Source organism: Cryptotermes secundus, unplaced genomic scaffold (assembly GCF_002891405.2).
Source record: "Cryptotermes secundus unplaced genomic scaffold, Csec_1.0 scaffold618, whole genome shotgun sequence".
Taxonomy (NCBI): domain Eukaryota; kingdom Metazoa; phylum Arthropoda; class Insecta; order Blattodea; family Kalotermitidae; genus Cryptotermes; species Cryptotermes secundus.
The window spans coordinates 351,453-378,009 of record NW_019734973.1 but is presented as its reverse complement, the minus strand read 5'-3'; the positions used below and the strand labels follow the sequence as shown (position 1 = coordinate 378,009).

The 26,557-nt window shown below is 37.4% G+C and overlaps 1 protein-coding gene across 13 annotated transcripts in view; it reads left to right on the top strand.

The window, feature by feature from the left end:
* Positions 1-18,896, top strand: part of LOC111869151 (trafficking kinesin-binding protein milt) — a 179,145-nt gene extending 160,249 nt beyond the window's left edge. For 10 of the 13 annotated variants that reach the window (XM_023860406.1, XM_033753296.1, XM_023860397.2 and 7 more), the window contains 10 exons: positions 1,887-2,091; positions 3,171-3,341; positions 4,964-5,094; positions 6,227-6,528; positions 7,667-8,026; positions 9,594-9,873; positions 10,212-10,486; positions 12,148-12,437; positions 12,552-12,676; positions 13,976-17,049. In XM_023860406.1, coding sequence (XP_023716174.1) covers positions 1,887-2,091; positions 3,171-3,341; positions 4,964-5,094; positions 6,227-6,528; positions 7,667-8,026; positions 9,594-9,873; positions 10,212-10,486; positions 12,148-12,437; positions 12,552-12,676; positions 13,976-14,479 — 2,643 coding nt within the window. In that variant the 3' untranslated portion in view covers positions 14,480-17,049. Of the gene's footprint in view, positions 1-1,886; positions 2,092-3,170; positions 3,342-4,963; positions 5,095-6,226; positions 6,529-7,666; positions 8,027-9,593; positions 9,874-10,211; positions 10,487-12,147; positions 12,438-12,551; positions 12,677-13,975; positions 17,050-17,816 lie in introns of those variants that run through there. The other 3 variants (XR_002843619.2, XR_002843617.2, XR_002843618.2) reach the window with 3 other exon arrangements.
* The last annotated feature ends 7,661 nt before the right edge of the window (positions 18,897-26,557 follow it).

Sequence of the window (26,557 nt, the reverse complement as noted above, 5' to 3'; positions counted from 1 at the left end):
AAGGAAAGATAGAGGGGCGGATAGAAGTGACCAGAAGACGAGGAAGAAGACGTAAGAAGATACTGGATGACCTTGGGGAAGGAAGAGGATATTTTCATTTGAAGGAGAAAGCTCTAGATCGCATCAAGTGGAGGAACTGTTTTGGAAGAGACTGTGAACCCTGTCACCTTGACAGATTACAGATGAATGAATGAATGAATGCATGCATATGTACACCTTTTTTCTTTTTTTCCAATCGCTCTTCCAGCCCATTCAGGGCCCTGGCCTCTTATTCAGTTCCGTAATCTTTTTCGCAGATAGTAGGACTCCTTGCATGAGTGATCAGCTTGTTGCAAGTCCTTTACCTAAACAAAGGACAACACAGAATAAATGCATACACGCACTAAACATCCATGCCTTAAATGGGATTTGAACCTGTGATCCCAGTGTTCAAGTGAGCGAAGACAGTTCATGCCTTAGATCACACAGCTACTGTGACCGGCCACCTTCTCTTATGGTCAAAGAAATTACAGTAGACCCTTGCTAATCCAGAGTAACTGGGGTGAAAGGTAGTCCAGTTTAAGCGATATTTCAGATTAGTGAAGCAAAAGGTAACCCTAAAAGACAGAAAACTTAGAACATGAACGGAAAATTGAATGATATAAGTAGTGCTGATGAAAATAAATAAAAAATCACTATAGACCCTTTATTGAAAACGTCAATATACTTCTTCATCAATGGAAGACCCAAAAGTTGTACTTGTTTTTGAGCATAATTTATGGAGGAACATAGACTTGAGTGTATTTGAGAAAAGGGTGCTGATGAGAATATCTGAACCAAAGAGGAGTAGATAATTAGAGGCTGGAGAAAACTGCATGATGAGTAGCTTCATAACTTGTACATTCCCCCCCCCCCTGGCACTACAGCCCCAGTGGGCCTAGGCCTACCTCCATGAACTTTTCAGTTCACTTCCGTTTTTCTAGATCTTACACATTCGGTAGGACTCCTTGGGCGGGTGATCAGCTCGTCGCAAGGCCTCTACTGTACACAAACACAGAAAAACGCCCACACACAAACTAAACATCCATGCCCTGAATGGGATTCGAACCCACAATCCCGGTTCCCAAGCGAGCAAAGACAGTACATGCCTTAGACCGCTCGGCTACCGTGACCGTCAACTTGTACCCTTATCAAATATTATTAGAATGGTGAAGTCAAGAAGGATGAGATGGGTGGGGCGTGTAGCATGCATGGGAGAGGAATTTTGGTAGGGAGACCCTAACAAAAAAGATCACTAGGAATTCCTAAACAGAGTTGGGGCGATAATATTAAAATTGAACTTAGAGAAATAGGATGGGGTGGTATGGACTGAATTCATCTGGCCCAGGATAGATGCCAGTGGAGACTGCTGTGAACATGGTAATGAACCTTCAGGTTCCATAAAATGTTGTAAAATTCTTGAATGCGTGTCTGTGACTTTTGGCTTCCCAAGAAGGTCTCAGCTCCATGGAGTTAGTAAATTAGTTAATTAGTGGAAAACTTCCGAAGAAAGTTCTCGGATGTTAATTCGTTACTGCTGTCACATCATAAAATTTATTTAATATAGAATGTTATCAGTGTGAGAACATATGGCTTTCTTAAATTAGTAATTGAATCATTAATGATATCTTACAGTTAATATTATGATCATCTGGGAACAGATGCCTGGTAGGTAGGTGCCAGCATAGGAGGAACATACTTACATCTTTCTGTTTTACCTTGAAGTTGTAGGCAGCAGATTCCTCCAAAATGTTTCTACCTCTTTACCAGACAACATACCATCAAATTCCTGAAGACTGTAGTCACACTATTCACTGCTGTGACCTCAGATCTCATAATTTCTTAGAGAATAGTTTTGCATTTTACAGAAAGAGAAAGACCTAGAGTTAACGGCTCGGATTGGAAAGGAGTTGCTGACTCACAATCAGAAGTTGGACTCCAATGTTGCAGCTCTTGAAGCAGAACTGAAACAAGCCAATGAGAAGCTCACACAACTGAACCATGAACTGGCGAAAAAGACGGAGCTTATTCAGATCCTCACAAATGACGTGGATGAGTCTGGCTCAGAGTCAGGTATCTTTGTATTCATATTGCAACTCAAGTTCAGTTCATGTGCATACTTTTTCCCCTGGTCTTTTTAGATAAATTGCCCCTTACTGGTTCTGACAGTTCTCCTGCATTAGTTCCCAGTATTTAAGAGATTTGAATGGATTGCAGCTTTCCCTCTCTAAGCTGAACAAAGCTTTAGTTTGGTAAATTTCTTATTGATGATAGTTTAAGTGACAATATGCCTGCACTTGCAGTTTTTAGATATTCAGTGTGCATCGATAAGTAAATACATTCTTTAGTCAAACACACAGAAGATCATGATGCTGCAATTTGCTAGAGGCAGGATGATGTAATAGCACAATTTGAGCTTGAACCTAGGCAGCATGTGCCTCAAAATGTTTCAGAGATGTGATACGGCTGTTTGGACAGATCATCCTCACTTCTCAGAGATAATGTTAGTTGACAGTGGGTTACTTGTCTATCTGCAACTTAATTATAAACCTTATACAGAAATCTGCATGTGGATCTTTGTGGCAGATTGTTTGCATTTGTGTGGTTGATCCTGAGGATACAGATCACATTTAATCCTTTTCAAGATTGTATGAGTTACATTAATGTAAATTTTAATTTGTACTTAAATTTTTAGTGCAGTGAAACTGGATTTAACCTCTGATGCTGCTTAATTTTTTCTGCTCAAAGTTCAAGTTTAAAATTAACTACTCTACTGTGTATTGAAGTATACTAGCTAAGAATGTAATAAGTATATAGCAGAAAGGGAGCATATGGAGACATGTTCTTATTAGATTATGTTAAGAGGCAGTTCAGGGTTTATTGTTATTATTAAACAGTTCTAAGTTTTGTATTGTCCATTTAAATGCAAATATACTATACTATAGGACATAACTGATACCTAATGGAAGAAGAAAAACTGCTGTATACAAGTGTCTTTATCACACCATGTTAAAAGCAACTTTATTCTCAAAATAATGCAGTGAAATCCTTTTTTAAAGTTTGTGACCCTATTATGATAGGCATGCAATATATTCTGTATGATTAAATTGTAATTATGTTTGATTATGTGCCTGACACATTTTCACATTCAGGCACTCCTACAAGCCTCCGCTGTATCAACTTGGAATTCATGCAGCGTCGAATTTGGTCCTTGGAGGAGGAAAACAAGCAGCTACGCTCTGAAGCAAGCCAGCTTGCACATGATACGGAGGACTGTGAGATGGCAGAACAGAGATTGGTCCAAGACATAGCATCACAACTTGGTAAGCTTCTGATATTCCTTCTCATTTTTAAAACAGACAGTAAACCTTCTGTATTTTAATTTTATTTTCTTATGTAGTTAATAGTGCTTCCCGAATTGGCTGAAAACCCTGAATGAGACTAATTGGAAGATGTAGGAGTAGATGGGGGGATAATATTAAAATATGTCTTAAAGGAATAGGATGGGAGTTTGTCCAATGGCTATGTTCAATGCAGGAAATCTGTTGACTAGCTGAGCAGCTGTTAGCTTTTCAAGAAGAACGGTGGTCCATGTAGTTGGCTGGTTGGTCAGTCAGTTTCACATTTTTGACTGCCTAGGTTACTGTGTATAGTGTTGATTGGGAGGATGATTGTGAAAGTGGAGGAATTTGGATAGAAGGAGTCATGGTCTATTGCACTGTACTATTCCAGCATTTGTCCTGAGGGTCTGAAGAATACCATGAAATATCTCATGTTGTATGGCAACCAGACTGAGAGTAAAACCTGATACCCCAGATACAAAACAGAAATGCTTAACCACTCAACCATGACATTTGGTTCTCTCTTAATGAATTTTTTTTTTATAATCCTGTACTGTAAATTCCCCCTATATTATAATGTCTAAGAGAGTAAGTTTTTTTAATTTCCTTTTATATAGGTCTTATTGTACTTGTATGCAGCAAAGTGGGCTGTGTTTGTTTTGTAGACTTGTTTAAGTAAATATTAACAGTTAGTTGTGTTGGGTCGTGGATGTGGCGCAGTTTTGAGCGACAATACAATTTGTGCTGTTTCCACACACATTACTTATTTTGTTACCTTCTGCATATGACACTTAGGAGTCTATTCTCATTTAGTTGCTTCCATGTGTATGGACAGGGAACAGCATGTTACAAATTAACCCACTAAAGCACAGTGGTAACTGCTTGAACTATCTTCTTAAACATTCAGAAACTCTGCCTTTTGTCCACAGAATGTATTCATGTGTTTCATATGATTCTCAAACTATGATTACTTTTACAAACAGCATTAATAGATTGGTGTTTGTAATGCAGATGCAGCATATTTCATGTTGGATAAGGACTGAATCTTGGTAATTATTTTTATAATCTTCCTTTTTAAGATTTATCACCACACAGAATGTGGTTAGTTGCTGGCTTCCGACCGTGGCGGCTCGGGTTCGATCCCGGGTTTGATCAAGTGGGATTTGTGGTGGACAAAGTGGCGCTGGGGCAGGTTTTCTCCAAGTACTTCAGTTTCCCCTGCCAATCTTCATTCCACCAGTTGCTCTATAATCACCCTCACCTATCATCTGGGGCTGGTACAATAGGCCAGAAGTGGCCGCAGTACAAGGGACTTAGTCCCACCCCACTAGCAATAAACAAAATAGTACATGATGACAGAGTAGGAAGTGGCTGTTAGCTTTCTATTATTCTTGATAAGGAACAAATATATGCAAAGGTCAGATGACTTCCAATGATGTCATAAACATAAACATGTCTTGGAAATCCAAGGACTAGACACATGGGTGAGGACATGTATGTACACACACATTTTATTATAAAATGAGGAAAATAGCTTAGAAGTGATACCTTAAAGTTCTCTGTGTGACTGAAAATACCTTTTACTTTATTTATTTATGTTGTAGCTAATGCCAACATGGAGGTTGATGGCTTAGCAGATGAATTGCAACGTCAGAAGGAGGAGAGTCGTCAGCAGCATGAAGAAATTGCCATTCTGACAAGTAAATTACTTCATGCAGAATCGCAAATTAATAAGGTTTGTAATTTTATGTAACAAAATGGGACATTTATTGTATTTTATTTCTGAGTTTAAGTGTCTTGTGTACGTCTCTTAACATCATCTCCAAGTTATGTGGGTCAATGAACAAACAGTCTTCAATTCCTCTTTCCTCTTACAGTTATTCATTTTTAGTTTCTTGTCAGCTCTTTCCTCTCCATAAATTCTATCCAGAAGCATCAACACACCTATATAGGGTTTGACATGTTTTATTTAATCCACTGCGTTTTTCAACCCTACTACTGAATGATCCTCAGGTGATATGATGCTTAGTTAATTAGTTATCATGCTATATATCTTATTAGACATTGGTCCCTTGTTACATTTGATCTATTATCCAGTTGGATAACTATCATATAGTAAAATAGTAAAATGTATAAATAAAAGTGTAAATATAAAACAATAAAACATGAAAGTATATATATAGTCTGTATGCATGTGTATAAATTAGTGATTTCTTAGTGAATTATGAACTTCTGTCATTATGTCTACGTAGTTATTACTTAAATGCGTGAAGTTACTTAGTTGAAGTACTGATATAAAAAGTAGCTTGGAAGAACTGTAATATCAATTAAGTAGCAGCAGCATGACCGGCATGGTGGTGCTGACTTCATTGGAGTCTGTGTCAGTTTGTTATATTTGAGTATTGGCTTTTTGGGATTGCCCCAGGTGTTTGTAAATGAAGAGTACTTGCAAATTTCCTTTCCATTATGGTTGATATTGTGGTATTATGTGATTGTATATGATAATTTTCTATATTGTGCTGTAGTTACTTGATGTTATGACTGTGGTTATATGTTGTGGTGTCATTTAATTGATGTTACATACTACATAAGTTGCCTCTCTTCTTTATGTCTTCCAATACATGGCTTGACCATCTTGTTATGGGCCTTCATATAGGTCTCTTTCCATTAAATTTTAATTCTAGTGTCCTGCTCAGTATCATTTTTCCATTCGTTCTCTTTACAATGTAGGTAATACAGAGCTTATGATAAAGTAACAGATTGTGAAACTAAATGGTAATTTTGACATTTCTTTCTCAAAGAAGGGAAAGAAATGAAGTGTTAATGGTTCAGAGGCCTAGATGACTACTTTGTACTGTTCATTGCAGTTAACAGCAGAGAATGATGAACTGTCATCAAACCTCCACATCACGCGAGATAATCAGAGACAGTTAGCTGGTGAATTGGCAGACCTGAAAGATCGGTATGCTGAAGTATTGAGCTTGCTTCGAGATACACAAGAACAGTTGCGTAGGCAACGAAGGAAGGGGATGCCTCAAGCTCGTGGTGGACTCTTCTCTTCATTAGGAACTACTGCACATCCTGATTCTATAGCATCAGAACTGGAAAGTTCTCTATATTCAGAACTAAGTCTAGATTCTGGAATTGGTGTTGACTGTAGGGAAAGGATGTAAGTATACTTTGTTTCATCATTTAAACCTGATATGGTCCTGATATTTCTTTTTGCAGGCAAACTAGAGCAGTAATATTATAAGTGTGTGGGATACTGGTACTGTTAGTCCCTTGGAACTCTAGCCATGGTAGAAGGGTTATACCATCTCTTGCGGGCTGGGGGAGCAGTCTTATCAGCTTATGTTAGCGTGGGTACTGCCAGTTTGGAATGTAGCATCTTGGAGTGTTGTCAGGTGTATAGTATGTTGTGTTGTTTGTTAGTTGGTACCAGTCATAGCGATTGTATTACGTGGTGTTTGTGTCACTATCATGGCACACCAACAATCGCATGGAACTGTATCAATTCCGCGGTATCTACTCCTGGTCTCCGTAGGCAATGTTCTCCGCTCGGGGAGTAGCTCTGAACATCACCACAGCAAGCGTACAGCGTTGCGTGCTCCACAACAGCGTTTACCTTCCACGCAGCTAAAGTTATAAGGCACTAACTATAGGTAAAGAGACCATCATCATCAGCTATTGTGCATTTTACCGATTTAAATTATGCTAACAGGAGGTAGACAAATATCTTTATTTGGAATAGGAGGTAGAAGACAACCATGTGAGTTGAGGGGTTGTGACAGCAGTGAATATTGAGATTGTAGTATTCTTGGATGTGGTACTATGTAGTTTGAAGATGGAGCTGGAGGCAGCAGGTTCCCAGAAAACACTGTTACCCAATGTACAAAACTGTGCTGTGTCACATTCCAGAAGATTATAATCCCAACAGAACACTGTATTTAATAAGGAATTAAGGCTCACACATGTACAGAACCGTGGCTGCTACGACAGTACCACACAACTCAGCGTTAGCATCTATTTCTTCTTGCTTGCCTACTTGGCTTTGAAGAAAGTCTGTAACTTGATAGATCCATGACCTTCGAGATTAAGTTAAACATGGTAGCTTGGTTAATTATCAACTGAGAAACTGTCAAGCATAACAATACCATTTCAGGTGCCTGTGTCCATAGTATGTTTTTTGTAATAAACGTTCTGACAAAATGGCAGTGAGTTGTCAGTAGCAGAACTAGGAGACTATATCTGTATCTTTTGCAGTACTTACATGAACACACCAAAAGACTGTGGTTATCTTGTACCAGGTCAAACTACAAAAAGGTGTTTGAAACAGTTCGTTGTGCATCTCGAGGATCGTCAAGCAGTGCTGGGAGCAGTCCCATCCACCAGATGTATCCTACCCATTCAATACATCTTCCAACTGGGGGTGGTGGCACAATGATGCAAACCACTGCCACACTTTCATCAAGCGGACCTCGCATGAGTGCGTTTGTGCCAATATCCTCAGGAGGACCCAGTATGGGGGGACCTCAACCTTTGCGGCCAACCAATAGGATGGGAGGCAGTTCTGTATACAGCAGCTCGCTGAGTTTCCCCAGCATGGACTCCCAGCATAGCGACTCTGAATTTTCGGTTGTTACAGACACAAGTGATGAGTGCTATCCGTGAGTATGATTTCATTTGGTACATTTTATAGTTACATTCATGGCTCTAAAATAATCTTTACATGCATGGTATACATACACATTGAGCAGGTTAGAGCAATGGTACATAACTGACTTATATTCAGGAGGTAGTATTTGACCGATTGGCACCGCAGCTCACTGTGAGCCTAGGCATTCTAGCTGAGGCATAACTCCAGTCTTTTTAATTGTCAGAACTAGATGAAGGTGACTGGTTAGCTTTAATCCCTGGCTGCTTTACTTCTGGAGGAAGAGCCCTTCGTGTCCATAGAGTAGGAGTCTGGGTAGATACCAGAGCCAATCTGAAAATGATGGTGAAAGGAATGTCTCTACCCATGCTGAGAACTGAACTTCAGTTATCTTGTATAGCCTATAATGTAGTCAATATTGACTGAGATACCTAACGTGCTAAAGTGTGTTTGTTAAATTGTAATTGTGAGAGAGAGTGTAACTGAAGTACTAATAAATCCAATCATCCAAACTAGAACCTGTTATTTTCATCACGCGTGACCCCCTACATATGACAATATATAAATTTAGTTTTATTATGAAAATCTTTTTGATCTCTACAGTGAACATCTCTGTCATTTGTTTATAGTCTACCCAATCCACATCATCCCATCCTCTCTCTCTCTAAGATCCATTCTAATATTGTCCACTCACCTACACCTTAATCTTCCCTGTGGTCTCTTTCCTTCTGGCTTTCCCACCAGTATCCTATACGCATTCCTCGTCTCCCCCATTCATGCTACATGACCTGCCCACCTCATCCTCCTTGACTTGATCATTCTAATTATTCCTCTTCCCATATTTCTTGAACTAACCATCTAAAATTGGTATTAGCGTCATGTGACCACTAAACATCAGTGAGATTATCTTCAATCCAGAGAGGCATGTTATATTCATCCATTATGGTTTAATATAATCTTCCTCAAAATATACAAAGAATGAGTGATAATGTGAAGATTTTTAAATCCACACTGAAAAGTTTCCTCACAACAAATGCTTTTTATTCAATGGATGAATATATTTCTGCTAAGCATGTATAACATTTAATAACTATATATAAGTAGGATCAGTGGGGACTGAATTAAGATGAAGAAATATTTGTTGTGGGCTATGGTCATTTTATCTGTGATTGAATGAATCGTTTATTGTGTGATGTATAATTAATATACACAGCATTTCAAGAATTAATATGTCTCCCATCTTTAGGATTATTCTCAACAGTAAGAAATATCAATCATTAGAATGACAGTTGAAGACAGAAGTATAAGCAACACCAAAAATGTTTTAACCCTTATTGTATTGGAATAGGGGATTTTAAATCAAATACCTGTACAGAGCTCAAGGCCATAAATTTATTCTGTATTAATTGTGTTGCTCTTGGAAAAATGTAATACATGATCAATTAAATGTACTTCTACATAATTATAGCATCTTGAATCAACCACTGTCACAAACACTCAGTGGATGTATATGTACCTTACAATTGTAACATACCCTCCTTTACAAGTAAAGCTGTAGGAGTTGTGCTTTTGTTCCACAGAGGAGGAGCACGGGCTGGAGTGCCTGGTGTTCCAGGTGCAGCTGATCTTGAGGCAGCCCTACGTCGTCTAACTCCAGCAGAGGTTCTGGCCCGACGAGCCACATTAAGTTCTGGCCTAGCATATACAGGCTATGATTATCCTGATGGCCCTCAAACTCCACCCAACTACCTCCCATATGGATGTCGTACACCGGACAGCATCATGTCTACAGGCAGCAGTGGACTTAGTGGTTTCAGTGGACATACCACAGGCAGTTGGAAACTTCCAGAAAAATTACAAGTATGTAACCTGTTACCAAGTTCATGCTTCATTTGGTAGCAGTTAGTTTTCATAATTATATTCAAGACTGGAATTAGTAATTGTTCATCAAATTGTCAACATCATATGCCCACTGAGATTAGTGATATATGTATGTGCACAAATTTCTCTAGTACCAATCCCAGTTCATTACATTGCCAAATATAACATTTAAGTTTAATTCCGGTGCCATGTCTGTAATCATTATATATAAATAACACATTTCACACAAAATATATTGGTATGTTTATGATCTGTCTCATACAGAATACATGCATAGCTTACCTGTTATGATGAAAAAATCTGCTTTATATTTTCAGATTGTAAAACCCCTGGAAGGATCACTGACATTGGCCACCTGGTCTCAGCTTGCAACTCCCACACTTGGTGGACTTCTGGATGAGAGGCCAGGAGTAAAGATCCGTGGTGGACGCCAGTTGGAAGACCTGGGTCTGGAACTGTACTCTCTCTCAGATCTAGAAGAAGATGAGGAGTGTGTTAACCCTGGCAAGAGCTTCCAAAGTACAGGTTCTGTGTACACATACACAAACAGTACAGTGCTCCATCCAGATGATAATACCAGTGTCACGCCCAGGTCAGAACTCAAGCAAATAGCCAGTGTACAGAAATCATTTCCAAATGTGCCATGCTATTCATCAGTTAATTAATTCATTCATTCATTGATTCTTTCTTTCAGTGACTCACTCACTCATTCTTTTTCTCATCCTCCTAACTTCTCACTAAGGATAAGGCCAGTTGGACCCATTCCAAGACTAACAACTGGATGGGCCATCATTTCTCTGGTCTTCTAATTTCTCTTTTATTTCTGGACCCATAACGAAAGTTATGTATCTTCTTATCTTCCATCTTTCCAAAGTGATTTATCCCTTGTAATCAGTATTTCTTCATGTCCTTTACACTGATTATTGTTGCTTCCCAGTTTTCTTATTGTATAAATGGGCTCCTCTTGAAGTACCCACAAGTGGTCTTAGGAATTTCATATTACAGTGGAACCCCTGCTTAATGTTTCAGGATTTAAGGTTTTCCCTCATTTATTCTTCAATTTCAGTGATTTCAGGTCAATAATCTATATGTTAAATTTCCTTCTTCTAACATATTCCTCAGTTTGATATTAAAATCAAATGCTCCAAAAAGAATCCTTAAATGGGGGTTTCACTGTATTAGTATACCTTTTGCCTTTAAGTGGGCACACAGTAACCTAGTTGGTTTGAGGCACTATGCTACAAGCTGAAAGGTCACGCCATCGAATCCTGATGAGGTCATTGTTTTTTTTCCTCAATTTACCTAATCCTTCCAGCTGCACTATGGCCCTGGGGTCGACTCAGCCTCTAACAGAAATTAGTACCAGGAATATTCTTTGAATGTTCTTGGGGGTAAAGGGCAGCCAGCACATAAGGCTGACAACCTTACTACCATCTATGAGCCGATTGTCTAGAAAATGTGGGAACCTCAACATCTCACAACCCTATGGGTCTCCACAGCCTGTTACTTACTTACTTTTTTACTTTTACCTTTAAGTAAGATAGGCACCCAATTTAATAAGAATTTCAGTGGCTAGTTTCACGTAAATTTGCCAGTATGTCTGAGGAAGTTAGCAGGAGCTACAAAATAATAACTAGCTGCAAGAACTCCATAGATTCAAGCTCTTCTTGAGAAACATCTAGCCACTCAGTTGGTCAAAAAATTCCTGACCTTTTTTGGAACCCAAAAGGTCATCCTCATGATCACAAAAGGATATCATTGGTCACCATCCTGGTTCTTATGAATCCAGTCTATGCCCTTGTATCTTGGCTGTTTTAGTTCCATTTTAATATTATCCTTCCATGTATATGTATGCCTCCCAAGTAATTTCTTGCTTTCAGGCAGGTCTTCTGGCTAAAGTTTGTTATGTATTTTTCATCATTCCTGTATGTATGATACATGCCCCACCAGTCCCATCCTCCCTGATTTTGTCACCCTAATAATGCTATATCTGGTGAAGAGTTCAAATAATGAAACTCCTAATTTTGCAGATTTCTTCAATCTTCGGGTACACTATTCATCTCAGGTCAAAATATTCTCCTCAGCACTTTATTCACAAAACACCCTGAACCTCTCTTCTACCATTAATGTGAAATGCTATGTTATACTCTCAGAAATCTGCAGTACTTATGGCATATTATTTGAAAGTTAAGGCATTCTAGTCATAATGAAAATATTGCTGCATATTACATATGACTACTTTTTCTTATGCAGTCTTCGCGGGAGTCAGATGTGCACAGTGGCAAGCTCAAGACAACCAACAGCCCCTCAAACACCTGTTACCCTGAGTCGACGTGGCTCAACCACAACTTTCTCAACCACATTAGGCCTAGCCAAGATGCTCAATGAGCGAGGTATCAAGGCTGTTACTCCATCAGCAGTGGCTACTCCTTGCGGTGATAGGAGTTTCACCCCCACTGCCACCCCATGCAACAGCCCAGATGGTACCCCGCCACCTTCACCACCACCGTCACCACCTCCATATAACCCTCTGAAATTCCCAGGTATGGATTTTCATAAACTGCATATTTTTGTTAATGGAAAATTATGAGTATTTTGAAGTTCCGTGCTAAAGTTAAAACATTTCTTACACTCAGACTGTTATGTTTGATTGGCAGGTTTCTTGACCAGTGGTGCAGATCTTCTACGACGAAAACTCACAGGAGATGATGAACGCCAAGCCATGAAAACACATGGCAAGAATAAGCGCAGTAAAATGGCTTTATCTCGTTCTGAAAGAAAGGTGAAGTTGCATATACAAAGTCTGGTTTATAGTTTTTTATTACACATACGAATATGCTGTATTTTCCCAAATAAAACAACCTCTTTTTTTTCTTTATAAAAAGATAGATAGGCTACGAAAATTTAATTTCACAGCTTATTTGTGATGCAATTGGCAGCCTTACTTATTCCAAACACCATCTTAACTTTCACAACTTCTTACCACATACTGAAACAGAGCAAATGGATATTATTGTCCGAGACATGTATATAATTGCTAATTAGAATTTGCCTACCAGCTGCAATCTATACAGATGATGAGTGGAGAACCACTGAGATACAACACCAGGTCAGTTCTAGATTCTCATATACATAGATGATAACTATGAAATTCATGCAGATTAATGTTGTCACCATCACCAAATCACATGTATCATTAATTCAGTTCTAAAATGTATTTCTTATAATAGGTTATAGATTTTGTCAATTTTGCAGAAATTAATATTTCTCCCATCCTGTAAGTTCACTGCAGTGAAGGAAAATCTAGCAAGAAGAGGACTATAAGACTAACATGGAGTAAATTTATTAAGAAGGAATCATGCAGATTTTATTTTGGTAATGTGAGAGATAACTCCACTGCAGGAGAGAGGCAACAGAGGAAATAATAAATCCAGAAAATAAGCACTCTTGTCATTGAAGTTGGAAAATTTTGTGCTCTGATGTGCAAATCTGTGGGTTTGACTCCTTTCATGTCTTATTTGAGTTGTTATGCTTCCCCCTCCATCTGTCTAGGAATTTTATTCACACAGATACTTGTACAATAACCTTTGCTACTGGCTAGCATTTCAAACCCTCTGATATAAAACAGGAAGATGGAAGGGGCTAGAACAGTAGGCAAAAAGAGGGACACCTCAAGCATTGTCATCTACACCATCCATGGGACTTCTCTCTGTGGCTTCAACATAATGTCCATGTACCCTGACACTGTTACTTGGAATTCTGTTGTATAAAAATGTAAGGTTGTTCCTGTACTTGCCTAATTAAGCACTATGCCATGAAGGTGTATGGGGGAGTGGATGTATAGATCATATTTTGTTGACTTCAGCACTAGCTGGAGGTGAGTGGTCAGCTTCGTGCCCCTGTTGCTTTACTCCCAGTGAAGGAGCCCCCAGTACCCATTGAATAGGAGGTTGGGTGGACCCTAGAGCCAGTCTGGATGATGTGCAGAAGAGAAAATTCTTGACCCTACCAGAACTCTAAATGTTTAAAAGTAAAACAGAATCTAACAAATGAAAATGTACTGACTGTTGCTTTCTCACAGGCCCTCACAGGTATCCGACTGGTGGAGAAACTGGAGAGGATTGGTTTGGATACGATCATGGCAACAACAGCAGCTCCAATGTCAGCTCTCACTCTGCAAGGTGCCCTTTATACACGTCGTACTCTGAAAAGTCCCATGGCGCAGTTAACAAGTTTCAAGAGTGCAATAGCATCACCAGGAATGGTAGCACCTACCACCTCTTCTGTATCCACGACTGTGAAAGCTTCAGAATCTGAAGCCATGAAGATAAGCACTGCATCCCTGAATGTAGAGCAGGGTCTTGGTGTGCCTGGCAGACCTGGCTCTGGGCTGTTGGATCGCCCACCACCTGCACCAGAAAGGAAGCATCAACGGACCAGTGGAATGGTTCGGCCTGACCTCGGAACAGTATTAGGGTCAGTTCCTGCCAAAAGGAGTCGTGATTCAGTGGAAGCCAACCCCAACCCTGGAACCCTAGGGACAATTAGCTCGCTGCTTTTTGGCCGTAAGGGTGGCTTGCTGTGATGTGGTTCTAGAAGTGATCCTCATAGTTGAGATACTTGTCCAGCAGCACATGTAGCTTTATTAGCAGTGAGCCCTGAAGGAATACCAGAGTATGTAAGTAGATTTTTCTTCCTGAAAGTTAAGTGAGAAATTGTAGGCTAGTGGCATATGTCAATATCAATTCCTTTTATACTTCAGATCTTAGGTCCCTGCTTTCTTCATTCAGACTTTCCCATTTTCTTGGAAGAGGAAAGTCACCAAATTGCAAAACTTCAGATATTGTTTATTATGCACACCAATGAAACATATTTTGAATGATTTGACTGGTGTAACATTTCCCTCAACCCCCCATATTCTTCATTGTAAATAGACTAGTGCATTTGCTGCTAAGATGAAGGTGGAAAATCATTTCTTTCTTCCTTTCTTTTATCTCTTATGTGCCCTTATCCCCCTCCTTTCTCCCATCCCTTGTCCATCCTTCATTCCTTTCCCCCTTCCATTCCACCTCCTCTCCATCCTAAAATGATCCCCTCTTTCCTGGTCTTTCATTCCCTTGTCCCTTTTGTACATTTACCTCCTTCCCATTTTTCTCCAGTATTCCTTCTACATCCTTTTTATTTACCAGCCATATCATCATTCCTCTCTCCATATTCTAGCAATGGTGTACTGGATTTTCTTGGAGCAAGACAGAAATAACCTGTTATCCTAGCAACAGTGCATTGGGTCCTCCCCTACTGTGGGATTTGGCAGTTATTTATGTGGAATAAGCAAATTAGAAGGTAAGGTTTTTGACTTCAGGGACATTCATCACTTTTCAAAATAATGTGGTAAACTGTACTACATGTAGTATTTCTGTAGCTCAGATTATTATTTTCTGCATCATGGCATATTAGCACTGTAATGCCATATTATTTACATACATTGCATCCTGACCGACTGATCTAATTGTTTTAGGGAAGAGTTTCTTTTACTAGTTTTTGTGCCACAGTTTTGTTTTGTAAGTACTGTTTGATTATATGCATATGACAGCTTCACTTTGGATGCCATTTTTATGGTGACCATACTCATCAGTTTGTAGGCATGAGATAATTTCACCACAATAATATGTCACTCATCAGGCCTATTCACAATTGAAATGGAAATTTCTCAGTCACGCTTTACTACATGTTAAAATGTTAAATGCCCCCTGTTACACTACATTTAATACCTCCTACTGCATTAGACACTGCAATGGGTTAATAAAGCCAATTGATTTTCTACCTTGAATTGCTGAAAATCATGTGTTGTGCATTGCATATTGAGCTTGCTTCATTTTACTGTGTGTATTGTAAAAGAAAAGTGGTTGAGTGATGGAAGAAATTAATGGAACATCCTGTTCTGTCACTATGCAGTACCCTTATTGGTACAGTTACAATCAAACAGCATGCAGTTATGCAAAAGCTATTCATGTTCTGTGCAGATTGACCTATGCCACTCTCACATTACAATTCCAAAGAAATGTTGCATCATTTTTACTTGCGTATAGTTCACACTTTGCTCATAAACATATCTTAATATGTATGTGTGTGTGTACGCATAATCTTCTATTCTGTATGAACTGCTTAGGTGCTGCATCTAAAAACATTATCAACACCTTTGGCTAGGTGGAGTATGTTTTCTTTTCCCCCTGAAGTATGCAGTTTATCATAAAATAAGCTTACCACCATTTCAGCAAATTTCATTCTATCTATCGCAACAGTTTTGTGTTCTATTTATTATGCCATTTATCTTCAAATATTGTCTCTTAGATTGCATACATTTAATTAAGGATGCCACTTGATATTGATAACTCAGTAAAATATGATGCCTGGGGAAAGTGTACAGCATTGGTATAAATTCAACCTCTTGAGCATGGATGCAGATTCAGCATATTAAGTACTGATGTGGATTCAGCAAATCAGTATCTTACATAATTCATTTTTGTCATAAAATCATTTTTTCCTCAAAATACTGAATAACCAGGCCTGTCCTCTACACAAAATTTGAGTATTATTAGGAAGAAATAAGTAAATCGATAACCATGGTAAATGTGCAATACAAGTAAAATCAGTATTCTGCATCTAACACTGAATTGAATTAAACACTTCGGAAATTTATAAATCCCAGAACCTTAAAATTATTTGATACTGATACAGTCATCTTCAATAATGATGTGGAATTCCGTGTCAGCTGACTACTACAGTTAATCAGATTATTTTTTTTGTATCATTCTCATGGAGAGAAAGCAATTTGTGAGATGTATGCGAGTGAAGACAGTGCTTGCTAATTAGCTTTGAAGAATCGGAGTTAGATAGAGAAAGAGAAGAATATTTTTGGTAGAGGATCACTACAATATAAACCATTAGAGTATAGGTAGCTTCTGTTCCCCTGTAGTGGCATTATGTGGAAATGTAGACAAGTTGCTCAATCCCACCACCAGAGTATCTTGACTTTTGTAGGTTCAAACAGAAGTTAAACTGTGTACTTATAAATTAGTGTATTTTCAAATATAAATAAATTTGTTAGATTAGAGGTTTTCACGGCAGTGACTATGAAGAAAGCAGTCTTTGGGATGTGGCACCGTGCAGATGTGGTGTTAACCGACATTTCAGAGGAACGTCTGTTAACACCACATCTACACGGTGCCACATCCCAGAAGACTGTTTTCTTCATAAATAAATTTATTTGACGTATCGAACATACATAAATGCATCTGCATTAAATTAATGTTGAATTTAGTTATGTCTAAATGACTATAAAATGATTTCACAACACCATCCAATGTGACTCAGTATATATGTATATAATGCTTTTACTTGTTTTGGTCAGTTGTGACCATCTTCAGAAGGCAATAACATGTTAAGGAACTGCTACTACATAGATCATAAGACATAAGCTTAAAGTTATGTATAAAGGTTTTTAATTAAGTTAAAAGGCATTGAAATTAAAAATATATTACTAATGTTCTGAATGTTTAAAATCTTGAACAAATGAGGTTTGTGTCTCTGTGCATCTTCAGTGAAAAAGGGATATTGAGGTGTTATTTGCCCTCCTGTGAGGTCCGAGCAACCTTGTTTCCCCATTTTTTATATGATTGGATAAGGATCTGTGTTGTTGTTAAGTTGTTTCTCCTTTCATTGTGTATTGAGGCCAAAACATGTAAAGGCATTATATAAATGTATACTGAGTCACACTGGATGGCAGTGTCAAATCATTTTATAATAATTAACTACTGTGATGGCCCAGAATGAATAAAGTTAAACTTATATCTGAACATTTCCAATCATACATAAGAATGTAGGTTTTCACAATGTTGAAAATTTATATTGTGGTCTTCCAGGTTCTGACAGGATGTAGTCTTGTAGGTGAGCACCATCATTGCAGGGGAACAGATGCCTGCATCTTAAGCTACCCTGACCACAGTATGAATATCAAATTTTTGGGGGGTAGTAATTGTTTTAGCAATAGAGATATTATTAGTTAAGATTTAAAAATTTGTGATGGTGGTATATTAATACAATTATTGTTTCTGGACAATACCCATCATATTGTTATTTAAAACACACAGTGTTACAGAAACTAGATTCTCTCTCCATCTGCAGGTGAAAGATACTGAGTTGAGCCCAATTGATGGAGTTAGTCCCTATCTCCAGACCTATTATTATAACTGAGGTCGAATGCTAACCTGAGTGTTGCAAGCTACAATGTAATTTTATCTGTATTCCTCAAATGTTGTTGCACATGTTACTAATGTGTAACTTCTAGTAGTGTGGAGCTATACATGTACTGGATGGACAAGTTAGTTTTCACAACTGATCTGACTTGCATGCTTAGTTCATAGTGGTCAGTTATAGTTCCTCTAGCATTGACATTTACATCTCTGAGTCAAAACTATGTGCAATGATGATGACATTAAAATGTATTTGAAATTACATATTGTAACAAGTGTAAATATTTATATATTTTGGTGCAATTTGCATCATGCCTACATTTTAAGCCTCTTGAGTTTAAATATTTGTGAAACTGAAATAGTCACTTCATGGACAGTTTAGTGTTGCACCTGATGTTTGGAGTATTAATGTCTTCAGGAGGTGGAAACTTTCAGTGTGCAAGTTTGATGCTGCTAAGATTAAAGTTAAGAAAATATTAACATCTAAGGCAAGATATTGGGTGCTACATAATAAAAGACTTATCGTTATGTTACCCATTGTCCATGTATAGATATGTAGATAAGTGCCCTGTGATCCTGTGATATTGATGTCAATGTTGGTATCCAGAATTCTGTAATAGTCCTACATTCACTGAAATTAAATTGTAGTCTGTAGACACAATTGCATGGTTCACAGATATACAGAGTGTCCCAGGAGGAATGTGCCAAACTTCGGGAGGGTGTTCCTTATGTTATAGTATGCTGATATAACCCAAAACACCTATGTCCAAAGTTGAATGGTTACAGAGATAATGGCCCGAGAAAAGTGTGGTCTCCTGGCGAGTCCACACACTGTACCTGTCAGCTGGCATGTCTTATCTACGTTTGTCCTTGAGTGTGGTGATGGCAGCTCATGTTAGCCCCATACACTCGCATACCAGAACGCGCAGTCAGTAATGTTACATCAGTGCTTGCCATTCATGTGTCATGTATAGTGCTTGGAACTCTTAATGACAACTTTGACATGGCGTGCGAGTTTTTTGTAGTTCAATTTAAAGGCTTCATGTCACTCACAAGTTAGTTTGATGTTACGTACATTATTAACATTACAGAAACCACATATTCCTGCCAGTTTTAATATGTATTTTGTAATGAACAAGTGTGTAACACCAGTCAAAGTTTCACACTTCTCTGGCTATTATCTCCGTAACCGTTCAACTTTGGACATAGGTGTTTTGGGTTATATCGGCATACTTTAACATAACGAACACCCTCCCAAAATTTGGCACATTCCTCCTGGGGCACCCTGTATAAATCAGAGAAATATGAAATGTGAGGTTTTATGGTAATGAACATAGTATTACACTCTTCTGGAATGTAATGCTGTGTAACCCAGTTTTAGGTTATCAGTATTTCAGGGAAATTTATCAGAGTAGCGAAGCATCATCACAGAAGGTTGTGATCTTAAATCAAAGAAATTCCATGAAGAATTTGAGGCAACAGAATTTAATTGAAGCTGAAAAAATCGGGTAAATTGAAAATATGCTAATTTAACAGCAGAGAAAGGAAGAATCGCTAGGCAATCATGATAGAAGATACTGCTAGATATTTTTTGCCTATTGTGAATGTTTTTGTTTAGAAAGCCTGGAAATAATATTTAGCTATATACTCTTGTCTTCATCGTGTCTTAGGCGCTTACTCTAGTAAGTACTGTAATAAGACTAACAACAGGAAATGCAGTAAAGCATGTAAAAATTCTAAATTTTGTCAGTGTGTCTGTTAAAGGAATGATAGGCTATGCTTTAGCACAGGTGGTTAGTTGCCAGCACAGAAGTTTGGTTTCAGTCCCAGTGTAGTCCATGTGGAGTTTGAGGTGGATAAAGTGACCCTGAGGCAGGTTTTTCTCCAAGCACTTTGGGTTTTTCCTTACCATCATTCCACCAATGCTTCATATTCATCTTTCATCAAGAAGCTGGTACAGTGGGCCCATTCAAGGCCACAGTACCAAGGGATCCGCTCTCACACCACTCATATAAAAAAAATCCGAGGTAATAATTCCATATTTACTGAAAAATATTAAATTTAAGGGAAATTCTATAATATGTCTTTAAGTGATTTATGAAATTCCATTTGATCCACTATAATTGTTCATATAGGTGAGATGTAAAGTACCATGTGATGACTCTTCATTACACAGTCTTGTAGAGTCTTTCTGGGTGGTTAGCAATGGATACTGCAGAATTATCAATTTCATAGTTCCTCCCTCCATTTCATATGTATGAAGTACACTGCAGGATAATAGAAACCGTCATGCACAGATGTGTGAATGCTGTAAGGAAGAGCTGTTGCCAGTCTTTACAATAGTAAGACAAAGCATTCAGCTTTCTCAATGTCCTTCCAGGACAAAGCTAGATAAAACATGGTGACTGATGTACATCACAGACATTGGATACAAAATTGTGGTATATAATACTTGGCCATGTTGAAGATAGGCAGTGATTTGTCACATTGCTACTGAGTACAACAAGAGTTTGTCAGGAGAATCAAGTGGATATGGGGTAATTCAGTATCTGTACCATTCTCCTGAAAATCAGTAAACAACAGAATGGGATCTGAGGTTCTCATGGCAGTTAATATTAAGATATGGGATGTAGGCCTGTGTAGTATTGTAAATAAATAACAGTATCTTGAGGGTTCAGGATTGAAGAAGCCTGAAGTTGGAAGCAGTAGGTTCCCCTGAAACATTGGTACCCATCTGCCAGACTACACAGCATTACGTACCAGAAGATTGTATTCTACTGAACCTCTTCCCAGTCTTTAGTACATGGTTGCTGCACTGGGAAGCGGGTTTTCCTTACTGTATAGTTATTTATTGGTGCCTCATTCACACATCACATTAGGTCCATTGTTCATCAGTTTGATGCTTAATTCCATTAGACATCGAAGTTGAGCCACAGAAACAGTCACATGTATACAGAGATTTTATTTAAATTATATAATTCATATGTTGATAACTTTGTTTGAAGAAAAAATTGTACCAAAACAAGTGTTACTATTAGTAATTAAGAATGTCGGTTGATGACACTGGAAAGCTTGTCAGAAAGCAGCTAGATTGATATTACATACTAATTTTACTATGTTTTGCAAGTTACGTGACACACCTTGGTTAATCATTTGAACAGAGACATTCAGTTTTAACAGAAGCAAATGCATTTCACATACAAGTCATTCACCCTAAGAATGACTGAAAGTAAGTGTATAAATATGCAGGCCAAGTATTATTCTAGTATTGTCTTTGTTTTCCTTTCCATTTCATACATGTTACTTATTCTGAAGATAGAGAATATTCAGCATTCATTCAGCAAGATTAGAATGTGATTACTGCCAAACTTGCTTCTATAATTTCTGCCTTCTTTCCCATAATATTTTAAGAGTAGAGTGTACGGGTCTATAAGTATAAGAAGTGAATTAGTTAGAGTATTGTAATAGGTAAAATAAATATCAATATCCCCTGACTTCCATGATTTCATACATTTTTTTAAAATTTGAACATCTTGGTAGAGACTGTCTCTCTTTCTCTCACACACACACACACACACACATGAAATTTTTTGGATTATTCTTAACATTTGATTCTTGAAAAATTATATTCTGAATTACATTAACTTGGAAAGTGTACCCAGAGAGCAACTCAATCTTGGGCCCAATAATTCCACATATTCTAAATGTAATATGGAAAGAATTAATGCCCACTGTTCCTTCCAACAAGATCTTTCTCATTTACTTCATTACATAGTAACAGTGACCTTATTTTGTCATATGTTTTTATATTTTGTGTAAGAAAATTGGACTTTTGCCACAGTTGAGAGCATTTTCTCAATAGCTTTCATAATGTAAGATTTGAGGCTTTCACGGCAGTGACTGAAGAAAGCAGTCTTCTGGGATTTGGCACCATGTTCTCACGGTCTCTTCCCTTGCGAATTTCTTATATTTTTCCTTCTACCCTGAAGATGGAGGCGATACGTTCCTCCGAAACGTCGTTTAACATCGCATATACATGATGCCAAATCCCAGAAGACTGCTTTCTTCAGCTTTCATAATGTTCACCATAATTCAACTTCAGCAGCATTACAAGATCAAAGTTTCATCTGCAGCTGCTAATTTGTTGAAAAATTGACATACCCCACTGAGTAGATTTCACATTTGTTTTCTGATTCCTTTGAAGTAACACTCTTTGTTTTCAAGTCACTCTTCATATGTGCTTATAGCTTGAAAGTTAATAATAGTTTCATGAATGTATTGCAGTCAACATCATTGTATATTCTTCCATACAACATACTCAAAATATGGAATACCAAAAGGCTTTTGATGTCTTCATAATCAGTATTCTTTATATGCTGTCCTGCTGGCCCTGTTTTGTTATCAGTATTATCTTCAAGAAAGTGAAGTGCATTGTTTACTGTGTGGACAGGAAGTGATGTGTGTTGGGCCTGAAAGATTTTAATAATCAGTTCTAATAACTGAGACATTTGGTTCTCTGGTGTGTTCTCAGGGCTCATTGCCAGATGTAATATTTTAAAGGTTAGTGAATGAAATTTTTAGCCCAGCAACATTCTTCATTAAGATTTTTTTTTAATTGTGACCAATGTGATGTCACACAATATGCAGCATTTATAGAATTACCATTATGTCCCTTCATATTACAAACTGAGATTTTTCTCAGTTTTGATTTCTGATGTGTCAGCTGTTAACATTTTAGTCATTATTAATTATATTATGTGTCCAAATGTTTCTTTTCTGTATGAACAAGTGAAAATAAAACATGTTATTGCAAATATCATTGTTCACAGTTATAATAAGTATTCAGTAGAAATGACATTCCTGTTATATTGTATTCATATTTCATTCTACATCCATCGCCTTTCAGTACCTTTTATAATCAGTATACTGATAGCTCAGTCACCAAAGTTATCTACCAGCATGCTGTACAGTTGGGCCTCAATTCCTAGCAGGGGAACAAATATTTATCCCTGTCATCACATTTAGTGACCCACCTAGCTAGGTGGACCCTCAACATCTCACAACCCTATGGACCTTCATGGCCTGGTACAGGGATAGCTTTACTTTACTTTACCTATCCAGCCTATTCATTTCATGAGAATTAAACAGGTGGAAAATGAATCTGACTGCTAATCTCATTTTGTGTTGAGGTCTAATATGTATAGAGGTTAGTATCCTTGGCCTGTATCAACCTTTATGCCATGAGGCTTATGGTATGTTTTAGACAAACAGTAATTGATTATCATGGGGCAGTGGGGAAATTTTACTGCTGTACATTTCCAGCAACATGAACAGAAAGTGATTGCTGCTGCAGCTAGTTTCCATAATATCAGCTATGTGGAGCAACTTGATGATATGCAACAATTTTTCTTTTTTCATTATGTAGTAGATTCCCAGCCATGAGTGCTGGACATTCCTTTAAAATGTTAGTATATTCCTGAAAGTTTGTAAGTCATGGATTTTGAAGTTTCAGCTGCTGTTCACACAATAATACACATAGTTAATAGAAGATATAGAAGGAGGAGAAGTAAAATATGGATTAGACCATACCTTGACAAACATCATTCCTCTGTAATGAACTGAGACTAGACAGACACATATTTGTTTCATAATTTAACAAGAATGTCAGTTAGCACTGAATTACTATTGAATAATATTGGATAAAAAATTCAGGTAATGAACAGTAACACAAAGAAAGAAATTCCCATATCTAACAAGTTAGCAATTATATTAAAAATGTTTGACTACTAAAGACTGTTATAAAAGTTCATTCATATTATGGACTTCTCGGATGTGGTGCTATGTTGTTTGGTAGATAGGTACCAGCAATTTGAAAAATCTACTGCCCCATCTTCAGAATGTATGAGTCTGAAAGTGAAGGCAGTAGGCTCCTTTAAAACATTAGTGCCTATCTACCAAACTACACAGCATCACATCCCAGAAGTCCATAATCTTAATATTCACTGCTGTAGCAACCTCAGATCTCATAACATTTTTAGTATTCTGTTTCCCTAATGGTGTAATAAATCTGCAAAGCATTAATTGATTTTAGCAGTAACCTTCAGTACATAGTACCACATGTAACTGGAACCAACCCAGTAATTTGGAGATGAAACACTCAGACAGACATGAACTCCACAGCATACACTCATCTTTTGCAAAGAAAATATGCCATTAGTATTAGTATTAGTATTTATTCAGTATTCCAGACATCCACAAGATGGATACAGAACTTGTCCTCACTTAGTATGTACATACAGACCAATTACAAAAGTTGTTTACGTGGAACATTACAACAATATAAAATATAAATAGTTAATACCTTAGATTACATAAATAAAAAGTCAGAAACATGCCATTTACGAACAGTCATATCAGATAAGAAATCCACAATAAACAAATAATTATGATTTACAATAGTAAAAAAAGCCTTCAGATTACAGAAAATAAGATTAATTGGCAATGCACAGGTAGAACTCATAATTATAATAAAACAGCTGACTTAAAAGAACGATAAACTTTCTAATAATAGGAAAGGAACTGCAGGAAGACAAAGGGAATTCCAAGAAAAATGGAATGCTATGCAAGATTTTAACACTAAAACAATGATTACTTATGTACCAGCTCCAGTAGCATTACAAATCTGTTTGCATTTTACCCATAGAGTGTATTTATGGGTTTTGTATGGATAAATGAGTTATTTCCATAATGAGAATTTGGTCTTTGTAATTTGGAGAGGAATTGAAATTTTAAATATTATTTAACTGAATTCAGGTTTAAAATCAGTGAATATTTGGTTGCGGGAAATCTGAGAACAACAGAGACATTTCTGAAATTGAAAAATATGGTAATGGAAGTAATTCAAAATAAAGGCGATTTCAGTAGATGTAAAAGCTTATTGACTTTAGAGAGAGAGAGATTGCATGAGAGAATTGTGTGTGTGTGTGTGTGTGTTGCTAAACACCATATTACTTGCCTGTCTGCAACTACCATCATCATCTACATCCATTACCTACTTGCATTTATTATTATATTAGTTCTTGATTATGAAATAAAATTGCTATGTCATTCTCTAGGATACTTGACTAGTAGGTAGAAATTTTTATACGAGTACAGCATGGGCTGACAAGAAAATTGAACAGTAGTGAGTTTGGAGGTAATTACAGTAAACTCAAAATAGTTATAATTTGACTGAATGCTATGTACTCTCGTTCAGAATACTTAAAACAGCATTTCTGGATTATACATGTCATTTTCAGAGATTATTTAATTTTTGTCTTAAGGTACATATTTTTCATCATAAGATATTGACACTTTTGCATAAATATGGAGCTGCTCACTACCGCCTTTACACTGGTCTCTTGTTGGGCTTATTCTTTGGTCCTGAAGATGAAGGCAGCCTGTTCCTCAAAAATGTCAATTCACTTTCAACAGACTACACTGTGTTATATCCCAGAAGACAGAACTCCTCATAACTGCCGCTGTGAGAACCTCAAATTGGAACAATGTATTAGTTTACTTAGTGTTGACATGCATGTTAAATATGATATAGTCACAAAGTTTAAGGTCTATAGGTCTGTTTATGATGCACAGTGTCATTCCTTAAACAGTTTGTTCTTCTTGTGCCAAAGTTCCAGTTTGATTTGAAAGCACAGAGTATGTGCAAGATGTACACCACTGACAAAGTTAGCTATACATAAAATGCATACATAAAGCATACTTGCCTGCATGTTTCCTATTTGAAACTATGTGACAGATTTAATGAGTGTGTGGTACTGGCAATATAGACCAAAAAGTTCTCAGGGGAAACAAATTTTGACCTTTATTGATCTAATTAACTTGAATGCCATCAATTTAAAAGAAATCCTCTTTCATATCATGCAATAGTCAATCTTTGCCACACTCACACACAGAAGCACAGATGTGCATATGCACAGACAGATACATACTACAAAAGAGGAAGAGATACTTCTTAAGAATTCTGACTTAAAACAAGCTTTTAAATATCCTGAGAATAATGTTATATTTTAGCATCCTGTTGCACTGATTTTCATCCATGATATGTACTATACAGTGGCCATCTTGTAGTGCACTCAATTTCACCTGTCACTTCACAACATGTTTCGGCAACATAGTGCCATCATCAGGTGTCCCGATTACGTCAATCTATTGCATTGCTTGCCCTCATATGTTTTTACAACACCATTTAAAAAGTATCCTGAGAATACAGTGTTGAATTTAATAAGTGAAAGCCATCTAGTACAACTGTATAGTGATTGTACAAACTCTTAATTTATTTTAGTAACAGATTTTTTTTTCTTTATAAAAATTATCTTGGAATGATGAACTCTTGCTTAGCACCAGAAAACCTG